This window comes from Phyllostomus discolor, chromosome 15, assembly GCF_004126475.2.
Source record: "Phyllostomus discolor isolate MPI-MPIP mPhyDis1 chromosome 15, mPhyDis1.pri.v3, whole genome shotgun sequence".
NCBI lineage: Eukaryota > Metazoa > Chordata > Mammalia > Chiroptera > Phyllostomidae > Phyllostomus > Phyllostomus discolor.
Window position 1 is genome coordinate 13,539,741 of NC_040917.2, and position 18,072 is coordinate 13,557,812.

The 18,072-nt window shown below is 51.8% G+C and overlaps 1 protein-coding gene across 2 annotated transcripts in view; it reads left to right on the top strand.

Moving 5' to 3' along the window:
- KIF26B (kinesin family member 26B) overlaps positions 1 to 18,072 on the top strand; it is a 376,031-nt gene that overhangs the window by 342,429 nt on the left and 15,530 nt on the right. For both annotated transcript variants that reach the window (XM_036016113.1, XM_028531214.2), the window contains exon 11: positions 17,128 to 17,290. In XM_036016113.1, the coding sequence (XP_035872006.1) occupies positions 17,128 to 17,290 (163 nt within the window). The remainder of the gene's footprint in view (positions 1 to 17,127; positions 17,291 to 18,072) is intronic.

Below are 18,072 nucleotides of genomic sequence, written 5' to 3' on the forward strand. Positions count from 1 at the left end.
ATTTTGTGTTCACCACACCTATACCTAGTATCATACCAATGGTCTTTTTCTCAAGACGATTTTCTTCTAGTGCTATCTTTAGAGCCACAGAAATGTCTTCGGTATTTATCTAACTGCCTACCTATATATTTATGTGTGTGTATGTACATGTGTGTTAACATATAAAATTTTTTTGTTTCTCTTGATAGAATCATAGTGTGGTTGAAAGTAATTAAGAATTTCTGTGCCCCACAAACAACTAAAGTTCATTTCAGTGGAATCACTTTCTCAATTCAATAAGAATGTTATGTGTTCAAGTTTCGAAAGAGCTTCCCCCAAGTCAGTTCCACGAGCATCATTGTAGAACTTCAAAGTTTAATCTTTATACTGTTTGTTTTTGCTCTTTAATGCTCGTGGCCTCCTTGCTTTTGCAGGGATGCATTTTAGAGTTCTTCTCCCCGTTTGCGAGTTTTGTTTTATTAAATAATTGCAATTCATTATAAGCTGAGGTTTTGGGGTTTCGTTTGTTCAACCCTTTATTATGGGTTTACAACCTATTTTGAATGAAGTACAATCAAAATTTAGTCTCCAAAATGCCAGCCCTTTTTTTGTAGGACACTTAGACAGGTTCGTAAAATGTGTTTTCAAGTTAAAACTGTCTTTTTGTTTTGTTGATGGTTTTCTTCGCTGTGCAAAAAAAACTAAAAAAAAATTTCAAAACTGCCTAATGTCATTTTCTTCATTTCCTGTCATTTAAACTAGTTCTTTCAAGTCTCAAACATTTCTCAGATCCGCTGATGACAGGCAGCGAAGAGAGAACTGCTCACTCCCCCAGCGAAATCATTTTTATTCAACATAAGTTTCAGCACAAAATTTTTGTGGTTCACTTATAACTCTACGTATGTAAATTTTGCAGATTTTGACGACAGCTTGCATTTCTCTGGGTAGAGATGGTGCTGGGTTTCAGCACAGTCAGGAGCTGTGTGTGCGGTAACCAAGTCCAAGTGCGTTTCAGCACAAGTTTCTCCATTTCCTGGGAACATTCTGTCTTAAAGTATGAACTCTGCTCACTGTATGTATTGCTCGTGTAACTAGATGAGGCCATGGAAATAGAAAGTGAAGGTTTGTCTGTGTCTCCCCATCTTACTTTTTTTACGTCTTACTACTACTACTACTACTAATAATAATAATAATACATTGTTTTAAAAAATGAAAAATTCAGGATGAAATGTATCCGACTGGATGCAGTATAAGAGGCATCAGCAGACTTCTAGGGCTGGACAAGACCCCGAGAACAAGCCCAGTTAAGAGCCCTGCAGGGCAGGGGTCCTGTCTCATTTGTGTTTGTGATTCTAGGGCTCCCAGAGGGCCCAGCTCCATCCCGGGTTCTTCACGCCTGCGTGTTGGGGGAGCCCCCCACAAATCACGTATCTGTTAGTGCAAAGGAAGGAGGGCGGGCACTTTCAGGCTTTGCCACAAGACCTTCCCAAATCCCGCCCCGTAGGGAGCTGTTTCCTTTGCTTAGACTTCACTTGTGCCTTTGGGAACATCTTCTCTACATGCCAAAGGCCTTGAGCTTCGCTCTGCAAACTGCTTTATCAGCCCCGTTGAACCCAAGCCCCTGCTAGAGGTGAACATTTTTGCACGCAAGACCTTGGGATCTGTGCAGTGTTGGTTGAAGAGAAGCCCTGCATGGTCCCACAGACATGGTTCGCAGACTTGGCCCGAGTGCTGACTCAAAGCAAGGGCCCATTGGTGGACATTCCTGCAGAGGCGCCTGACAGTGGCCATGGCGTAAATGTCCCTGTGGGCTGTGACATGCGAGTCGGCCGTGGCTTGTCCTCCAGACTGCTTCTGGAGGCTGCCGGCCATCGTGTAGGGGACGCTGGGCCTGGCAGCCAGCACTCTTTCGGCCCCAGGCAGTGGCGTCTGCCTCGGTGGCGTATTCCGACAATGGCCTCCATGAGGAAGAAGAAAAGGTCACGTTTTAGACGTTACAGAGTGAGGAAGCTGGGAAAGACTTCTTTTCATGGCGTGGTGCCCACTGGGCGCTTATCTCAGTGTTTACGGAAAGGCGGCTCCATGCTGGACACTGTTAGGTCCCTGATGTGCAGAAAGAAAAAGAACTGGTCTCTGCTCACGTGATGCAGTTCTCAGAGACGCAGGCACCGCGAGTGGTGCTTGCACCATCTCTCCGACCCGGCGATTTTCAACCATGTTTACCTCATGGCATACATACACTAATCACTAAAATTCTGCAGCACACCAAAAAATACATTTTTTTTGCTGATCTGTCAAAAAATTGGTATAATACTGATTCATGCACACGGAATGGCTATTGTTGTGTTGGCTGCTGTCATTTTTAATTTGATGGTGTAAGGGAAAAGAGGTCAGTGCCCCTGACTAAATAGTCAGGGATTGCAGGTTTTAAAACCTCTTGTGGTGTACCGGTTGGAAATCTCTGGTCTAACCCACTGAGAGCCTTTGATAGCCCTTTGGAAAAGCACTGAGATGTTTTGAAATTTAAAAGAGGGAGGAGAGGAGAATGAGAGAAGCTGCATAAGGAAGATATAATTAATTTCTAATTTGTAAGCCTCTTTTCACTGGCAGGAATTTGAGAAATTGCCCAGTTGAGAACCTTGCAGGGGTAACAGTGATGAGACTCTGAACTCAAACCACATTTGTCCCATGTAAGAAATGACTTTGAAATTGGCCCTGGGGGGAGTGTCTCAGTGGATTGAGTGCTGGCCTGTGAACCAAAGGATCACTGGTTTGATTCCCAGTCAGGGCACATGACTGGGTTGCAGGGCAGGTCCCCAGTAGGGGGCATACGAGAGACAACCACACATTGATATTTCTCTCCCTCTCTTTCCTCCTCCCTTCCCTTCTATAAATATAAATAAATCAAAAAATCTTTTAAAAAGAAATACATTATAAAGAAATATATTCTTTGAAATTGAACTTATCAACTTAAAAGATGCAAAAATTGTGCCACAATTCTTTTTATCAAACAAAATAAATATCATGGGATAACTTAAGTTTTCCCTAGTTCTTTTAAAGACATGCAGGATTCCTTCCTGTCAAATTTTGTTAAAATTTCACAGACTCTCTCTTAAGTTATTAGATGAGTGAACTATAGCCTCTGTGTAGCATCTTTCCTCAGACTTCCACCAGGAATGGAAACCATTCTTGAACTTAATTTCTTTTTAATTCCTTCTAATTACTAAACACTGGCCTTTGTGCTAAAAGCCAGTGCAATTGGCACGCTTTTTGAAGACGGTGAGGTCATGGTGGTGCGAACCACATGTGATAACCAGAAGGCACTCTCCCGGAGTCGCCCTCATTACCCTCCTCAAAGTTGGTTGCACCCGATTTCAAAGGCAGTTGATCCCCGGGCAGCCCATGGCGCAACGGCCTTTTAAGTCCTCCCCGGCGGGGGCCGGGCTAGTGGTCTGCAAGTAACAAGAACCACATGGGACAAGTATTTTTCAGCGCAGAATAGCTTAGGCAATCTTCGCTCACTCTCCTCGACAAGCTTGCCACAGGAAGAGCAAATACGGGAAGGCCTTTGAATCACAGATGCTCAAAATGTGAGTTTAAAACTTGAAACGGATAATGGTAACCCAAAATGAAACGGCAGATTTGGGCATCAAAGACCACTGTCAAGAGAGTGAGATAACGGCCCGCAGGATGTGAGATAATGTTTGCAAATCGTATGTTTAATATAGGACTCGCATCCAGAGCACGTAAAGAATTCCCACAATTCAACGACAACCACAAAATTCAATTCAATTACAAAATGGACAGCGGACGCGGACAGACATTTCCCCAGTGAAGACGTACAAAACGGCCTGTGAGCACGAGGGAAGACACACGCCGGTGTCCGCCGTCCCTAGAGACGCACAAACAGAGCCACAGAGAGACGCCGTCACACATTCATGAGCAAGGCCATTATCAAAAACTCAGAAAATAAGTGTTGGCAAGGAGGTGGGGAGATGGGAACCCTTGTGCACTCCCAGCTGGTGAGAATATAAAGTGCTCCGGCGGCTGTGCCAAACTGTGTGGTGGTTCCTCAAAAAGTTGACCTTAGAAGTGTCATACCAGCCAGCTGTTCCTCTCCTGGTCTGTCTGGGAATAGCCCAGCCATTGTTAATATCACAAGAACTGTCTGAGCGACACCGATGTGACCTGGCAGCCAAGGGGAGTGGACTGGAGTGCGCATGTGTGAACAATGATGACTTCACTGTACCAGTTAGTGGGGGCCGTAGACGCTGCGTATGTGCACTGCGTGGCTGTCGTATTCAAAATGACCAAGCGAGTGGAGCAATGAATCTGCATCAGATTTTGAGTGAAGCTTGAACATTTCTCCATGGAAACTACTGGGATGATTCAGAAGCCTGCAGCTAGGGGCAACTGGTGACTGGCAGCTTCATCACAACAACGCACCTGCTCATGTGTCACGTTTCGGGAAGAGTTTTTTGGCGAAACATCAAATCACCCCGGTGACTCGGCCCCCCTACCGCCCAGATTTGGTGCCCAGTGACTGCTGGCTTTTCCCAAAACTAAAATCACCTTTGAAAGGGGAGAGATTTCAGACCATCAACAAGGTTCAGGTAAATACAACAGAGCAGCTGGTAGCGATTGGGAGAACCGTGTGAGGTCCCAAGCTGCCTACTTTGAAGGGGACTGAGGAGTCATTGTCCTGTGTACAGTGTTTCTTGTATCTTGTATCTTCTTCAGTGAATGTCTCTGTTGTTCATAGTACGTGGCTGGATCCCTTCTGGTCAGCCCTGGAATACCCAAAGGGGTGGAAGGCAGCAGTCGGAACAGGTATTTGCACACCTGTGTTCACGGCAGTGGCCTTCAGCCCAGTGAACAGAGGGAAACAAAGCGAGCGCCCATCAGCAGATGAGTGGAAAACGAAAGGCGGAACCGTTCGCTGAAAAGTGGTTAAAATAGTAAATTTATGTCATGCAATAAAAGAAGAAGTGGCAAGGCCAGTAATTTCCAAAGACATGAGTTCCTAGGAGTCACTAGTACTGTGAGGTTTTTCCTACTTTTTTCTGAATAAGTAGTGGGTTCGTGGATTGAGCTGGACACGGAAGAACTTCCACAGACAGACCTCAAAGTACAGGGCGTCCCGCACTGAAAACCTGGCGGGAACACAGATGCGGGAGTGGCCCAAGGCCCCCCTCGCTCCAGGAGTCGGGAGTGGAGAGTCCCCCGTGCAGGGAGCGACCTTAGGGTGCTCCATGGCTCCCTCCTCACCCGGCTGCCCCCTAGCCACAGTCACGTGGGCCTGCAGCCCATCCGGAGAGCACACCCCTGAGGATGCCCATCTCAGTGAATAATGGACTTGGGGGCAGCTTCAGTATTGAAGCGCCTTGAGTATCCCCAGCTGAGCCTCGGGAAGAGAAGGCCGTCGGTCGGAAGCAGGAGGCAGGGGTGGAAGGGGATGGCAGGAGCGGCTCGTCCTGACCTTGACAATCAGAATCCTGCTTTAAACTCTGTGCCGCAGACTTCCAAGAGAAGCCATGGCACGGGGACAGACCAGAGCTGGAGATCACAGGAAGGGACTCATTCCATCCTCGAATCCATCCTCCCAGCTGGGTCCCAGTCCTTCCCAGCAGGGTGACGACCCGTTCTGCTGGCCTTGCCTCGTCAGCCAGCCTGTGTCTTCCCTCTCGAAGGGCGGTCCCATGCCACGAGGGGTGCCCACGACAGGCAGCCTGACCACACAGAGAGAGGTTGGACCTCCCTGCCTTTGTGTGTCCAGGATGGGACACGGTCAAGTGAGTGCAACCGAAGGGACCGCTGGGGGCTCTCATATTTGCATTTTCTGTTTATTTTATTTCAATAGAGAGAAAGCACGGAATCGGCTAAATTGAACTCTGGAGACTGGAAGTAGTCCTGATTGTAATCCGGTGCAATCACCAAGCCTAGACCTTTTGTCTGATGCTATTTAGCCTCGCTTTAGCCTTTCCTGGGATGTGGTGCAGGGCAACTCAGCCGGGTGTCCAGAGCTGGGACGTGAAAGCCATGTGACTCACCCAGTACCCACGCTGCTCTGTTACCTCGGGTTTTGCTTAGAGAGTAGGTGATAAAGGTACCTGAGACCATCTCAGGTGTTTTTCTGCCTTTTTTTTTTGTAAACACATTTCTTTGGAAAGAGCCTGATGTATGCTCGCAGATTTTCAAAGCCCAGATTCGGCATGGTTCTAACGTTGAGCCCAAAGGGTGACCACAGCCCGAGCTATAGAAAGAGGCACCGTCAAACTGCCACATGAAACATCAGCTTCGTGGATGTTCCTCCTGAAACAAATATTAACCCGTGGAAAAGCACAGGAGTGTTCTGAAGGTGGGCGTTTATCACCAAAATGACTGACACAGGAGGGTGGGGGTCGGTATAGCAAAGGCCTCGGGAAAGATCTGAGAGAAGGTACTCAGCAAGAATAGGATTATGCTCTATCAAGAATTCCATGTATAATCTTTGTGTTCTTTCATTCGGAGCATTCTTTAAAAATTCATGGAAAAGGACAGGGGTGAGCAGAAATCAGGGGAGAGGCTCTGGTTACCGTGGCAACGTGACTCTTGGCTTCCTCTGCATCCCCCGTTGGCGCCAGACTCCCTTTTGGGTTATGCGGGGATCTCTGACACCGGGATTGAAACAGGCTCTTAAACCTGAGGGTGATTTAAAGTTGAAGAGCAGCCAAGTTTCTAAACAGCACCATGAGCTCATCTTCACTTGAGAGGCGCACAATGGTGATAATGCAACAGGACGGGGCTGTTCCCTTGCCCCTCCCCCAGCCAAGCTGCCGTAGGCCTCTGCAAAGTCCCTAAAAAGTGACAGGCATAGAGGGGCGGACGTCGCAAAGTGTGGATGGTTAGTGATCATGGTGGGGGCCAGAGAAATGTTGAAGAGTGAGTGAAATTTCAGACGATGTGAGAAGCGACAGAGTAGTATCTGCATTCTAAATTGCGTAGCACTGTACACGTGACTAGTGCTCCTCACCTGGCCCTGCAGGTGGGTTAAGGAACGAGCTCACCTGTTACAGACCAGCCTGCACGTCCAGGGAGGGCAGGGGGTCAGTTGTTAAATCACCAAGTGCCCCTTCATAGCATCTCAGACTCCACGAGCGTGCAGGTTTTAGCAGTCTGTTAATTCAGGGGAAACCTATGAACCCATCATTTTCTATTTATTTGAAATATCTACTAACTTGCTTCCTAATTTATTGGGGTTTTTTTGTTTTGTTTCATTTTCATCAAAGTGATGACATTCTTAGCTCCTGATTATGCTAAACTAATTATGTAAAAATAGCCCTGGCTGGCGTAGCTCAGTGGATTGAGTGCAGGCTGGGAACCAAAGTGTCCCAGGTTCGATTCCCAGTCAGGGTACATTCCTGGGTTGCAGGCCATAACTCCCAGCAACCGCACATTGATGTTTCTCTCTCTCTCTCGCTCTCCCTCTCTCCCTCCCTTCTCTCTCTAAAAATAAATAAATAAAATCTTTTAAATAAATAAATAAATGTAGGATCTTTTCTGTCTTAGAATGAACAGGTTCCAAACTTTTTCAAAGTCACTGCAAAGAAAGGTCAAAATAAACATCAAAACGGCCAGCTCTTGCCATCAGGGTTCTTAGGAGCTTGTTGAAAGAGCTACCTTGAATCAGCCAAACTGTAAGATTTGAGGGTGCTGTGCCCAGACCGCCAAATCTCCCCACGATTTCTGACGGCCATGACAAGGAGTTACGGTTCAACTGCAGAGGCAGGGGGAGGAGTCCACACAGGACCACGCCTACTTCCAATACCACCTGCAGGTCGAGAGGGGTCCTGAAACCCACCTCAGGTTTGTTAACTCACCAGTAGGGACCATGGACTCACTGAACGCACTCACCACTGTTATTTATGACAGACCGAGGACAGAGACTAGCATCAGCCAACGGAAGAGAAGCATAGGGCAGGGTTTAGGAGGATGTCCCAACGAGAAGCTTCCACGGTCCACTCCTGTGGAGTCAGACTGTGCCACCCTCCCGGCGCCGATTTGGGACAATGCACACCGCGCATTGCTGCGGGAAGCTCACCTGGGCTTCGTTGGGCAGAGTGTTTACTGGCACTTCCCTGTGTATTGATTTATTGATTTCCCACTGGATATCGGTCTCCAGGTTGACAGATACTCATGACCCAAAGCCCCTGGCCTAAATCACGTCATTGATCTTTCTGGCGTGGCCAGCTCCACCCTATGACTATCAGGTATGGCCCTAAGGCCTGGTGTGGCCAGTCCCTCCCCTAAGCAAAGACACTCCTAACTGGTGTGGTACCGGTTACCTCCCAAAGGCTGAGGTCAAAGGCCAGGCTGCCCTTTGGGCAAGGCCGTATCCGTTACTGCACAAGAGCTAAACTGAGTCTGAGCAGAGAGGGAGTGCTCATTGTGTAGCAGGAAGATGGGCGCTTCATGTGAGCTGAGAGAACCAACCAAATATTTGAAGAGCAAAGGAGGGAATGTGGAATATTCCCAAGTAAGAGAACCTTTAAGGAAGACATAATAAATGTCTTTTAAAATGCAAGAGGCCAGTGTTTGCGAAAGGATTATTAGTCTTACCCATAGAAAACAGAGCAAGTGCCCATGGGCTAGAAGCAGAGGGAAGATTTAAGTTCAGTGTTAGGAAGAGCTTTCTGATAATTGAGGTTATTTAAAAATACCACATGGGCTGCCCTGGGAGATTGTAAGTTCTCAGCCATTAAAAATACTCCGGCAGATAGCAGATCGCCTGTCACAACAGCGGCACCCTTTTCTTAGGGAGTTCATGAGCCCGAGACCCCTTTCAGCTCTAACACTCGGTGTCTAGAAATGTTACCAACCTGGGCTCAGAGCTGTATCCTGCGATTGGTGGACTTTCTGTGTCGTGGTTCTTATTACGTGAATTACCCTTAAAATGCCCTAGGTCGTCCCTGGCGCTACAGCCTTGGGACGAAGGTACATTTTCCTGGGTGGAACTCAGATTTGAGGATCTCAGGAGGAACTCAGACTCTGCTAATTCTGAGTGATTGGCAGCCGAGGTGGGGGCGGAGCTTTCCCTCGCTCTGCATAGGAAGGGATGAGTCGTTGAGCAAGTGAAGAGTGAAGAGCCGTTTTCACGGAACACATTTAATTTCTGAAAGTGAGCCCAGGTCTTAGAGCCAATGTGTCTTGTTAAATGAGATTGAACCCTATTAGTTAGGCTTTTATCTTGAAATCTTCGGTTTGCTGGAAATTCAAGGTACATCATATACTTCTCTTAAAATGTTCCATTGAGGCTCTTCGCTGTTGACAGCTCGGGTCCCTCATGAAGTAGGCTGCATTAATGTGAACTTTATCTTGCTCAGCTCAACGGAACACTGATGTCCAGGATTAAATGAACTCAGGCAGTCCACATTTCCCTGGACTTCATTCTCCTATGTGGACAGCAGTGAACGCTTAGAGTCATAATCAGATGCTATTGGCCACGACCCATCCCTGCGATGCAGAACCTCCTCTGGCTTGTGCACACTGCCTTTCCACCAGGACACGTGTGTTCTGATGTCTGCCCGGGAGCTCCTGTGAACACTGGTCGCGTGCCTGGCCCTGCTGGGGGCACCTACAGCTTCCCCTAGAGCAGCAGGTCCCTGTCAGCACCATCCCTTCCCTCCCCCTTCTCACTAGGGACTGTCCCCGAAGTTCTGGAGTCACCCTGGTGCCCATTCTAGGCAACCAAGGTGGCGTGAGGGAGCACGTACCTCCTGGTGATCACTCTGCATCAGAGGATTTCGAAATCCAAAGCGATGCCGTTCGTATGCACCTCAGGGTTCTCCTCCAGGAGAGAATACCAGTGTTAGTATCACTGTCTCTATTCTCTCCATTCTATTATTAGAGAGCAGTTGTAAACCGTGTCCACTCTGCGGTCTCAGGGCCCCTCCACCCACAGGTGGCCTTAGGTGAAGCGAGGCATGAACTCACAGCAGGTGACCTGATGGTCGGGTCACAAAGGCTGGTCCTTCAGCCAGGAGCAGGTCCCCTTCTCTGCAGGGTCCCCTTCTCAGTTCTCCTCTGATGAACAAATGCATCTTGCACACTGAATGCCGGTGCTTGCCACGGCACCCTTACCCACACGCCAGACCCAGGACACTGTTTCTGCCAGTGCGTGACGATTCCAGCGGGCGTCGCTCTCCCTGGAGACCTGAGGGCCGTGCCTCTCTGTCTAGGTCGCCACCGTTGGGCGCCCTCCACCCCAGCATCCCCTGCAGACACCTGCCTGTGCTTTCACAGTACAAATGGGCCCCTAGCTGTGGCTGAGCGGCAAGCCCTATGCGGTCGTGTGACTCCTTTTGAAAATGCTGCTAGGGCAGCTGGGCCTGTACGAAGCTTTGGCACTTCTCTAGAGCCAGAAGTCAGATGATCTGTGCTCTAAAATGTTGGCGTCCTTGAAGGGGATTGCTGAGAAAAGGCCACTCCTGCCTCTCAGGTGCCTTCTGCCGAGAATGGTGTAGAAAGTCTTCATCCCAAGATGTGAATGTCCACAAAGCCATCGTGAATGGGCACCAGCAAGTCCCTTACAAATAAGTGAACTCAAGGGAAGTGATTTTTCCCCGGTAGAGGGATGTACTTCTGCCTGTCACAACTCAACAGGGTCACAAATAAAGGCACTTTCTTGGGACCTGGAGGACAGAGAGACAGGCCCAAGAGTGGTCCTCGTGCAGTGGGATGGTGACGCCATCTGTCATCTGTACAACTCCCTCTCTGGGTGGCTCAGTTGGGCCCGGGGTTTGGGGGTAGGTGGGGCTGGTTGATCAGCACCCCTAGAGCTGGCTGATACCGGGGACCCTTGCCCAGCCTCTCCGGCTCACTGGTTGAGGCTGTGCAACACTCTCTGGCCGTTCACAGGTCAAGTGGCTAGAAGCTGGGATCCTTACTGAAATGCAATGTAGTTCCAGGGTCCTATCCTTAAGAATGCGAGGGATTCGGATGTTTTCTTGACATTTCGTTGGTAGCTATTGTCTTGATCTGAATAGCTGACACCTGTCGCCATGCTGAGAATGTGGTTTGCATTCGTGAACACTAACGGTGCATTACTCACACACACATACACGGTTGATCTTTTCTAAGAAGGAGCATGCCCTTGTGTGTGCCGGGGTGGGCCCAGGGGTGTGCCTCATCATGGTCTCTCAGTCTGCTGTGGTTTCTATTGCTGCCCATGGGAACCTTTCCCTTGCAAATTCTTCTGGGGCTTAATTAGTTTTCTGGGTGAACTAAGCTCCTTTCTTCCAATGTACTATGAAGAGGTGACACACCCTGGGTGGGAGGCTCAGTTGGTTGGACCATCGTCCCAGACACCAAAGGTTGCAGGCTTGATCCCCAGTCAGGGCACACGCCTAGGTTGTGGGTTCGGTCCCCTATGCGGATGCATACAGGAGGGAACCGGTCAATGTTTCTCTCTCACATTGATGTTTTTCTCTCTCTCTCTAAAAATCAGTAAACACATCCTCAGGAGGGGATTGGACACAGGTGGAGAGGCCCAGCCTCATCTTGCTTTGTTCCGTGTCTGCTTGTGTGTGTGTATACTGAAGGGGACCAGGTGGGTCATAAGCGGGGACCTTGGCAGAGACGCCCAGTGCTCTGCAGCAAGACGAGAACTTGAGAGGAGGGCCGTCCCTGGGCTGGAGTCAGGTGGCCTGACCTGATGATCCCCGGCTCACCGCATTTTTCTCCCTCAGAAGGACGTGGTTACCATCTGCCCCAGAGTTCTTCACCTCCTTGCTGGAAGAGAAGCGCATTTCACGTGGCTCACGAAGGGCATGGCCTTTTCCTGGTGATGTCCCCTGGGTAGCACTGTTGCGTGACTCTGCACGTCTTATGTCATGGGCAGCCGGTGCCACCTCACCAGCTGGGAGAGTCTGCTGTCCTGGGGTCAGCCAATACTGAGCTGCCGATTGCACGCTGCCCTTTTAGCAAGGAACTTCTTAGGGTTTTGTTGGGTGTTTGGGGACCTCAAGGAAACACAGGGTCTTTCTCCATCCTTGCCTCCTGACGTGGAGGGGATCCCAGCCAAAGAGGTAGAACTGGGCTGTACCCACCGAGGGCTGGGTGGTATCTCACGGGGACAGTGGGGGCACGCTCCAGCCCTCAGGGGTCTTTCTTTACCTCCTGCTGGTGGAGACTTGGTCTTCTGTCATCAGTGTTAACAAGTGACACCCCAGTGTGTGTTTGCGTGTCTGCTCCCCTCACTGCATGGCGGGCTCCTTGCGAGCCGTCCAGTCCCGCTCCCTGCACTTTTCAGCACCTGCGCGGTGCCCTACGTGGGGTCGGCCCTCCCTCCGTGCTTCCTGCATGAGCCGCTGCAGGCACCAATGAGTCCTGAGTTGAGTGAGTGTCAGCGGCCTTACAGCCGCTTGGGGAAGACAGGCCCCAGCTGTGACCCGGTGTCCAGCGATTTCTAACACTCAGCACTGCTCAGTCTCTCTGCCTTTCTCCTTGGTGCTGACTTCGGCTCTCCCTCCGTGAAACATCTGAACTACAAGAGAGACAACACAGCCATGGCCAGGTGGTTCAGCGGGTTGGAGCGTTGTCCCATACACTGAAAGGTTACAGGTTCGATCCCCAGTCGAGGTGCATGTGGGAGGCAACCAACTGATGTTTCTCTCTCTGTCTCTCTCTCTAAAAGTCAATAAATATATCCTCAGGTGAGGCTTAAAGAAGAGAGAGACAGCGCAGGCAACAACAATTAAATCAGAAAGAGATTACTGAGTGATAGAGAAGTTAAGACTTCCCTCCCTGCTCTGGCGGCGACCGTCCACACTGTGTCCGGGATGATTCCGAGGTGCGTGCTCACCCTGGAGCACGAGTCGGTGCCCCTTCTCGTAAAGGACCAGAGAGTACGCACGTGCGGCTGCACGTGTGGCTCTGCGGGCCGTGTGGGCCCCGTCACAACTACCTAACCCTGCCGTTGGAGTGGGAAAGCAGCCAGCAGCATTATATAGGTGCGGCTGTGTTCCAATAAAACTTTATTTATAGAAACAGGCAGTGGGCCCTGGCTGGCGTAGCTCAGTGGATTGAGTGTGGGCTGTGAACCAAAGTGTCGCAGGTTCAATTCCCAGTCAGGCCACATACCTGGGTTGTAGGCCACGGCCCCCAGCAACCACACATCGATGTTTCTCTCTCTCTCTCTTTCTCCCTCCCTTCCCTCTCTAAAAATAAATAAATAAAATTTTTTAAAAAGATGTATTAAAAAAACAGGCAGTGGGCTGGATTTGGCCTGTGGACCCTAGTTTGTTAGTACCTCCTATCCTGAGGTACTAATTGCTATTTCATGTTTTTTTTTTCAAAGAATTAATTAAACGTTATTCATGTGTTCGCTTGCTATGTCTAATAAAAGGTTGACTTATTTTCAAAAGCAAGACATTTTTCCAAAAATCATTTTACTTACTGATTTTGGAGAGAGAGAAAGGGAGAGACATCGCTTTGCTGTCCCCCTTATCCGTGCAGTCACTGGTCGGTGCCTGTCTGTGCCCTGACCGGGGATGGAACCCACAACCTCGGGGTGTCAGGACGGCGCTCGGACCCACGGAGCTAGCTGGCCAGGGTCAAACATCAGGGTCAAAGGTCATTTTTAAAAGGTGTGTGTGGTGGGGGTGAGAGGGAGGTGGACCGCTCGAGGATAAAACACGGCTGCAGACCCCAGCGGCTCCGCTCCGCCCCCTTCTGCTCCTGCCCAGCCTGCGCTGCACAGCCAGGACCCTCCCCCAGGCCCCTGAGCCTGGCCCTGTGGCTCGGGGATCAGCAGCACTGCCCCCCAGCTCTTCTCTTCCTCTGGCCTCAGCCTGGATGCCAAGGGGCAGACTGAGTCTGCGCTGACCCTCATCCTGGAAACCCTTTAAACCTTTTCATTTCCCCACCAGAGACACCGAGTTACACCTGCCGTTTGCAGCCTCGAGGCCCCTGCCCCGTCTTTCACCTCTGTCCCCAGCCTCACTGCCTTTGTTTGAGAGGCTCAATTATGGTGAGGTGGGAAAAACCGAAGCTTTATGGCTGCCACCTCTCACTCCTGTGAGGGTGTGTCGCAGCGTCTGGAGGGCCCGGTGAACGCGTCTTGCCGGCCGTTAAGGAGAGCTACGGTGCTGGTTGCCAAGCAACACACATGCCCTGACTGCTTCCTACAATATGGCCTTAGAAAAGTCCCGAGATTTCTCATGAATGGGGCCTCGTGTGGAAACAGGCAGGGCAAACGGTTTGCTATGCGAACAAGAGGTCCGTCCTTCTCTGTCTTTGGTGTCTTTTCCTGAGAGCCCGAGCACCAGGTCACAGGGACGAGCAAGTGGGCTGTGCCTTGGGCAAAGAGCACTTAATTAACCAGACTTACCGTGAGGAGCCTCCTAGGACACTCCAGCCTTGTCACTTGCAGATTCCATGTCGCAAGCTTGCCTGCTTGCTGAAACGTAGTCGTGCCCCCAAACCAGTGGCCGTGTCCTTCATCACAGACGAGCGCAGTGACGGAGTCTTCGACTCGCCCCGTAGACCTGTTCCCAGCTGCGGCTGAGCGAGGCGACGCTCTGCCCTCTGACCCCCCCTTTCTTTCCGTGAACAAGTGCCCCTCTCACGGTCTGTGTTGTGCCCCACTTTTCTTGCATCTGTGACTTTTTGTTGGTGATTTCACTGTTTAAAACGACCCCCAACGTGTAGAACCACAGCGCTGCCTAGAGCATGCCTCACGGAGGAGATCCGTGCGTTAGGGAGCCTCATCCAGCTGTTGGCGCCAACCTGATGTTAGTGAATCCGCAGTGTGGCTCACCCAGAGAGAGGAAGAGGTGGCAGGCCACTGACCCGAGCTGGCCTGAAAGTGTCACAGTCACACCCGCAGGGCCTGAGGAAGCCGTGGGGAAGGGGCTGGGGTTCCTGCACATTCACAAGGCGACGACTGGTCCAGGGAAAAGGGCAGTGGACAGTGTCACGGTGAGGCCGAGAGCCACAGGCATTTGTGGTCATGGTGCCCAGAGTCAGGAAAAGGTTACACCCTTCTCGGCTAGTGTTTTATTATGAAGAAATGAGTGCCTGTAATTCGTTCTTTGTAAGAAATGTGTATTAAGTAAGGAATCTTGAAACAGAAATACACATGGAGCAAGGTTATGTGTGGTCACCTGGCGGGATGGTGTGACCCAGAGGCCCTCAGGAACCGCGGCCATGCGTTTTCCGGGAGCCATGGCCCTGTGGTCACGAATCCGGTGACCATGGAGACTGTGTAGGACCTGACCACCACGAGCACTGAGAACTGGCTGCATGGGATCACAGGTCGACCCTCATGGACTCTGTCCTCTGCTCCCCATGGGGAAGACAGAGCCTAAGGCTCACGCAGGTTCATTGTCTTCTCTGGAAACTTCTGCCAGGACGGGCCTTGACTCCCCCGTCTGGGCGTCAGCGCTGGCTGGTCCGGGACTGCCCCCTGGATTCCTTTGGAAAGGAGTTACATGTTTACAGCCAGGCCGCCTTCCTCCTCCCCATCCCCCACACCCCCCCACCCCCACCTTGCCGTTCTGTCTCAGTTTGGGCTGGCATAACAAAGCACCACAGACCGCGTGGCTTAAACAACAGAAATGATCTCTGACGGTGCTGGCGTCGGGGACGCCCCAGACCAGGCTCTGGCAGATCCAGCGTGTGGTGAGGACCCGCCTGTGGTTCTCCGACGGCCACCTTGTTGCCATGACCTCACACAGTGGAAGGGGCGAGGCGGCTCTCTGGGGTCTCGTTCCCAAGGGTGCCAGTCCAGTTCACAGGGTCCCCACCCTCATCACCTCCCAAAGGCCCCGCCTCCGAACACCGTCACACTGGGGCTAGGACTTCAGCATGAATTTGGGGAAGACATGAGCATTCAGCTGTAATACTCTCCTCCCACCACTTTCAACACTGACTCTTCTGCTGGAAGGGAAACCCTGATGTATTTTTAACTCGCCCTGGAACTGAGCCAGAGCGAGCCCAGCCGCCCCAAACTGACACCTTAATTGGTCCCAGATGGAAAGGAAGAACTGTCGCTCTCAGGCCGGCCTCTGCTCCCCGAAGGTCCCGTGTGAAACGCCTTCCCCATTTCCAAGGTCTAATCTCTGCTGACAGCAGCCTAGCAGCCTGCGTCTCACACCGAGCCTGCGCACTGGGCAGCCCCTCTCTGGGGAGCTGTGCGGGGCCGCTGAGTGATAATAGCCTGACGGGGACACAGATGGAAGGACAGGCCCCTCGCACCTGACGTGACATGACACAACGTAGGGTGAGGGGAACAAAGAGGCTGCCTCGACCCTCCGCCTCCCGGGAGGCTGCGGAGGGAAAGTGACGTTTGGCGGCTGTTGAGAGGCAGTGGGTTGAGGGCGACGCAAGCAGAGCCTTTGAGAAGCCGGGCAGGCAGAATGTGGGGACGAGCAGAGGAATGGAAAAGCAGGAGCTGCTGCTCCAAGTCTGTTTTTAAAGAGCTCAGAAACACAGTCTGTAAACTCCCGGGCCCTGGCTCCTCCCCACAGCACCTGCGAAGTCCCTACGGGAAGTTTTTCTAGAATGTTCCATGTTCTGTTGCTGATTGAGTAAGTGCTCAGGCCTGCATCTGTGTTTCGCCACTTATCGGGAACAGGAGTACCTTTATTACTACTCTGCAAATACAAGAGTTCAGAGCCAACAGCAGCAGAGTGGTTGCAACTCCTTGGCAAAAGGCACTTTGCAGGTGTTACGAGCACAGAGATGTCCGGGGCCAGGTCACGGCTGGGGCGCTTCTTTCTGTGGCGGGGATGGCCCGTGTGCCGGGACTCGCAGAACAGGCTCGTGTGCACACTGAGTCGTCATCGGTCACAAGCTGCCTCCCTCTCACTCCTGTCCCCAGGCCGCGTTATGTGCCATGTCACATGCACGTGGACTCACAGGAACGCACATCACAGCCGGCTCAGGAGTGCCGAGGGGGCATTTTGCCTGAACCCTGTCCTTGGAGTTCGCATCACTGGCGCAGCTGCCAGCTGCAGATGGCCCTGCGCTAGGCTATGATGTGCATTAGTCTGCCATTACACTAAGGCAAAGAGAAGCCCCCTGCCGGCCCCCCTAAAGCCACACCGAGGCCTGAAGGCCAAGGCGCGGCGTGGCCGCTGACGCAGCCCCCACCCGCCCCGCCCGCAGGGAGAGCAAGCTGACCATGCTGCTGCGGGAGTCCCTGGGCAACGTGAACTGCCGCACCACCATGATCGCGCACGTCTCGGCCGCGGCCGGCAGCTACGCCGAGACCCTGTCCACCGTGCAGATCGCCTCGAGGGTCCTGCGCATGAAGAAGAAGAAAACGAAGGTGAGGAGCCTGCCGGGGGTGCGCTGATGGGGAGGAGCCCTGGGGGAGCCGAGTCGGGAAAAGCCCAAGCAGTGTTTCCAGCCCCCGAAGGCAGGGTCACAGGCGCGCAGTGTCCACCTGGGGGCAGGACGAGCTTCCTGCTGCTGCAGAAGGGAGTCACTTCCGGTCCCCGCCGTGGGCACTTTTCCGGGCCATCCAGCCTGGACCCCCTAACTGAGAGCACTGGTCCGTCCACTTTCCGTGGTTCGGACGTATCGCTGCCTCGAGACGGGACACCTGGGAAGGACAGGAAGAGCAGTGTCTCTCACCGGCCTTGGTCCGCCGTAGACCAAGGCCGCGCCCTGTGTCCCTCCACTGGGTGACCCCCGAGATGAATTCCCTGATCACGTGGCCCCACGTCCCCTGTGTTTCCAGGAGGTGTTCTCGGGTTGCTGAGCTCTGCCCGGTTCCTTCACTGGTTTCTGGCAGGTGCTAAGAATCTGCTAGAAATCAGTGGACTCATCTCCTGAGGCAGGAGCCACGGCAGGACAGGGGTGGCGTGAGAAGCGTTCAGGGTGGTGGTCACTCTGACCCCGGGCCAGCTGGCCACGGGTGGGGCTTTCTCCCCCTTCTTTTTGTAGCTTTTACAAAAATCAAACACAAGTTTTTCCAGCCAGCGTTCGGTGGCACCTGGTGCCTCAGCAACTCAGGAGCTCAGACAGGGTCTGCTGGGTCGGTCACCTCCTCTCATGAGCAGCCTCTGTTTCCCCACATGCCCCATGGGGGTCACCCTCTGCACATGC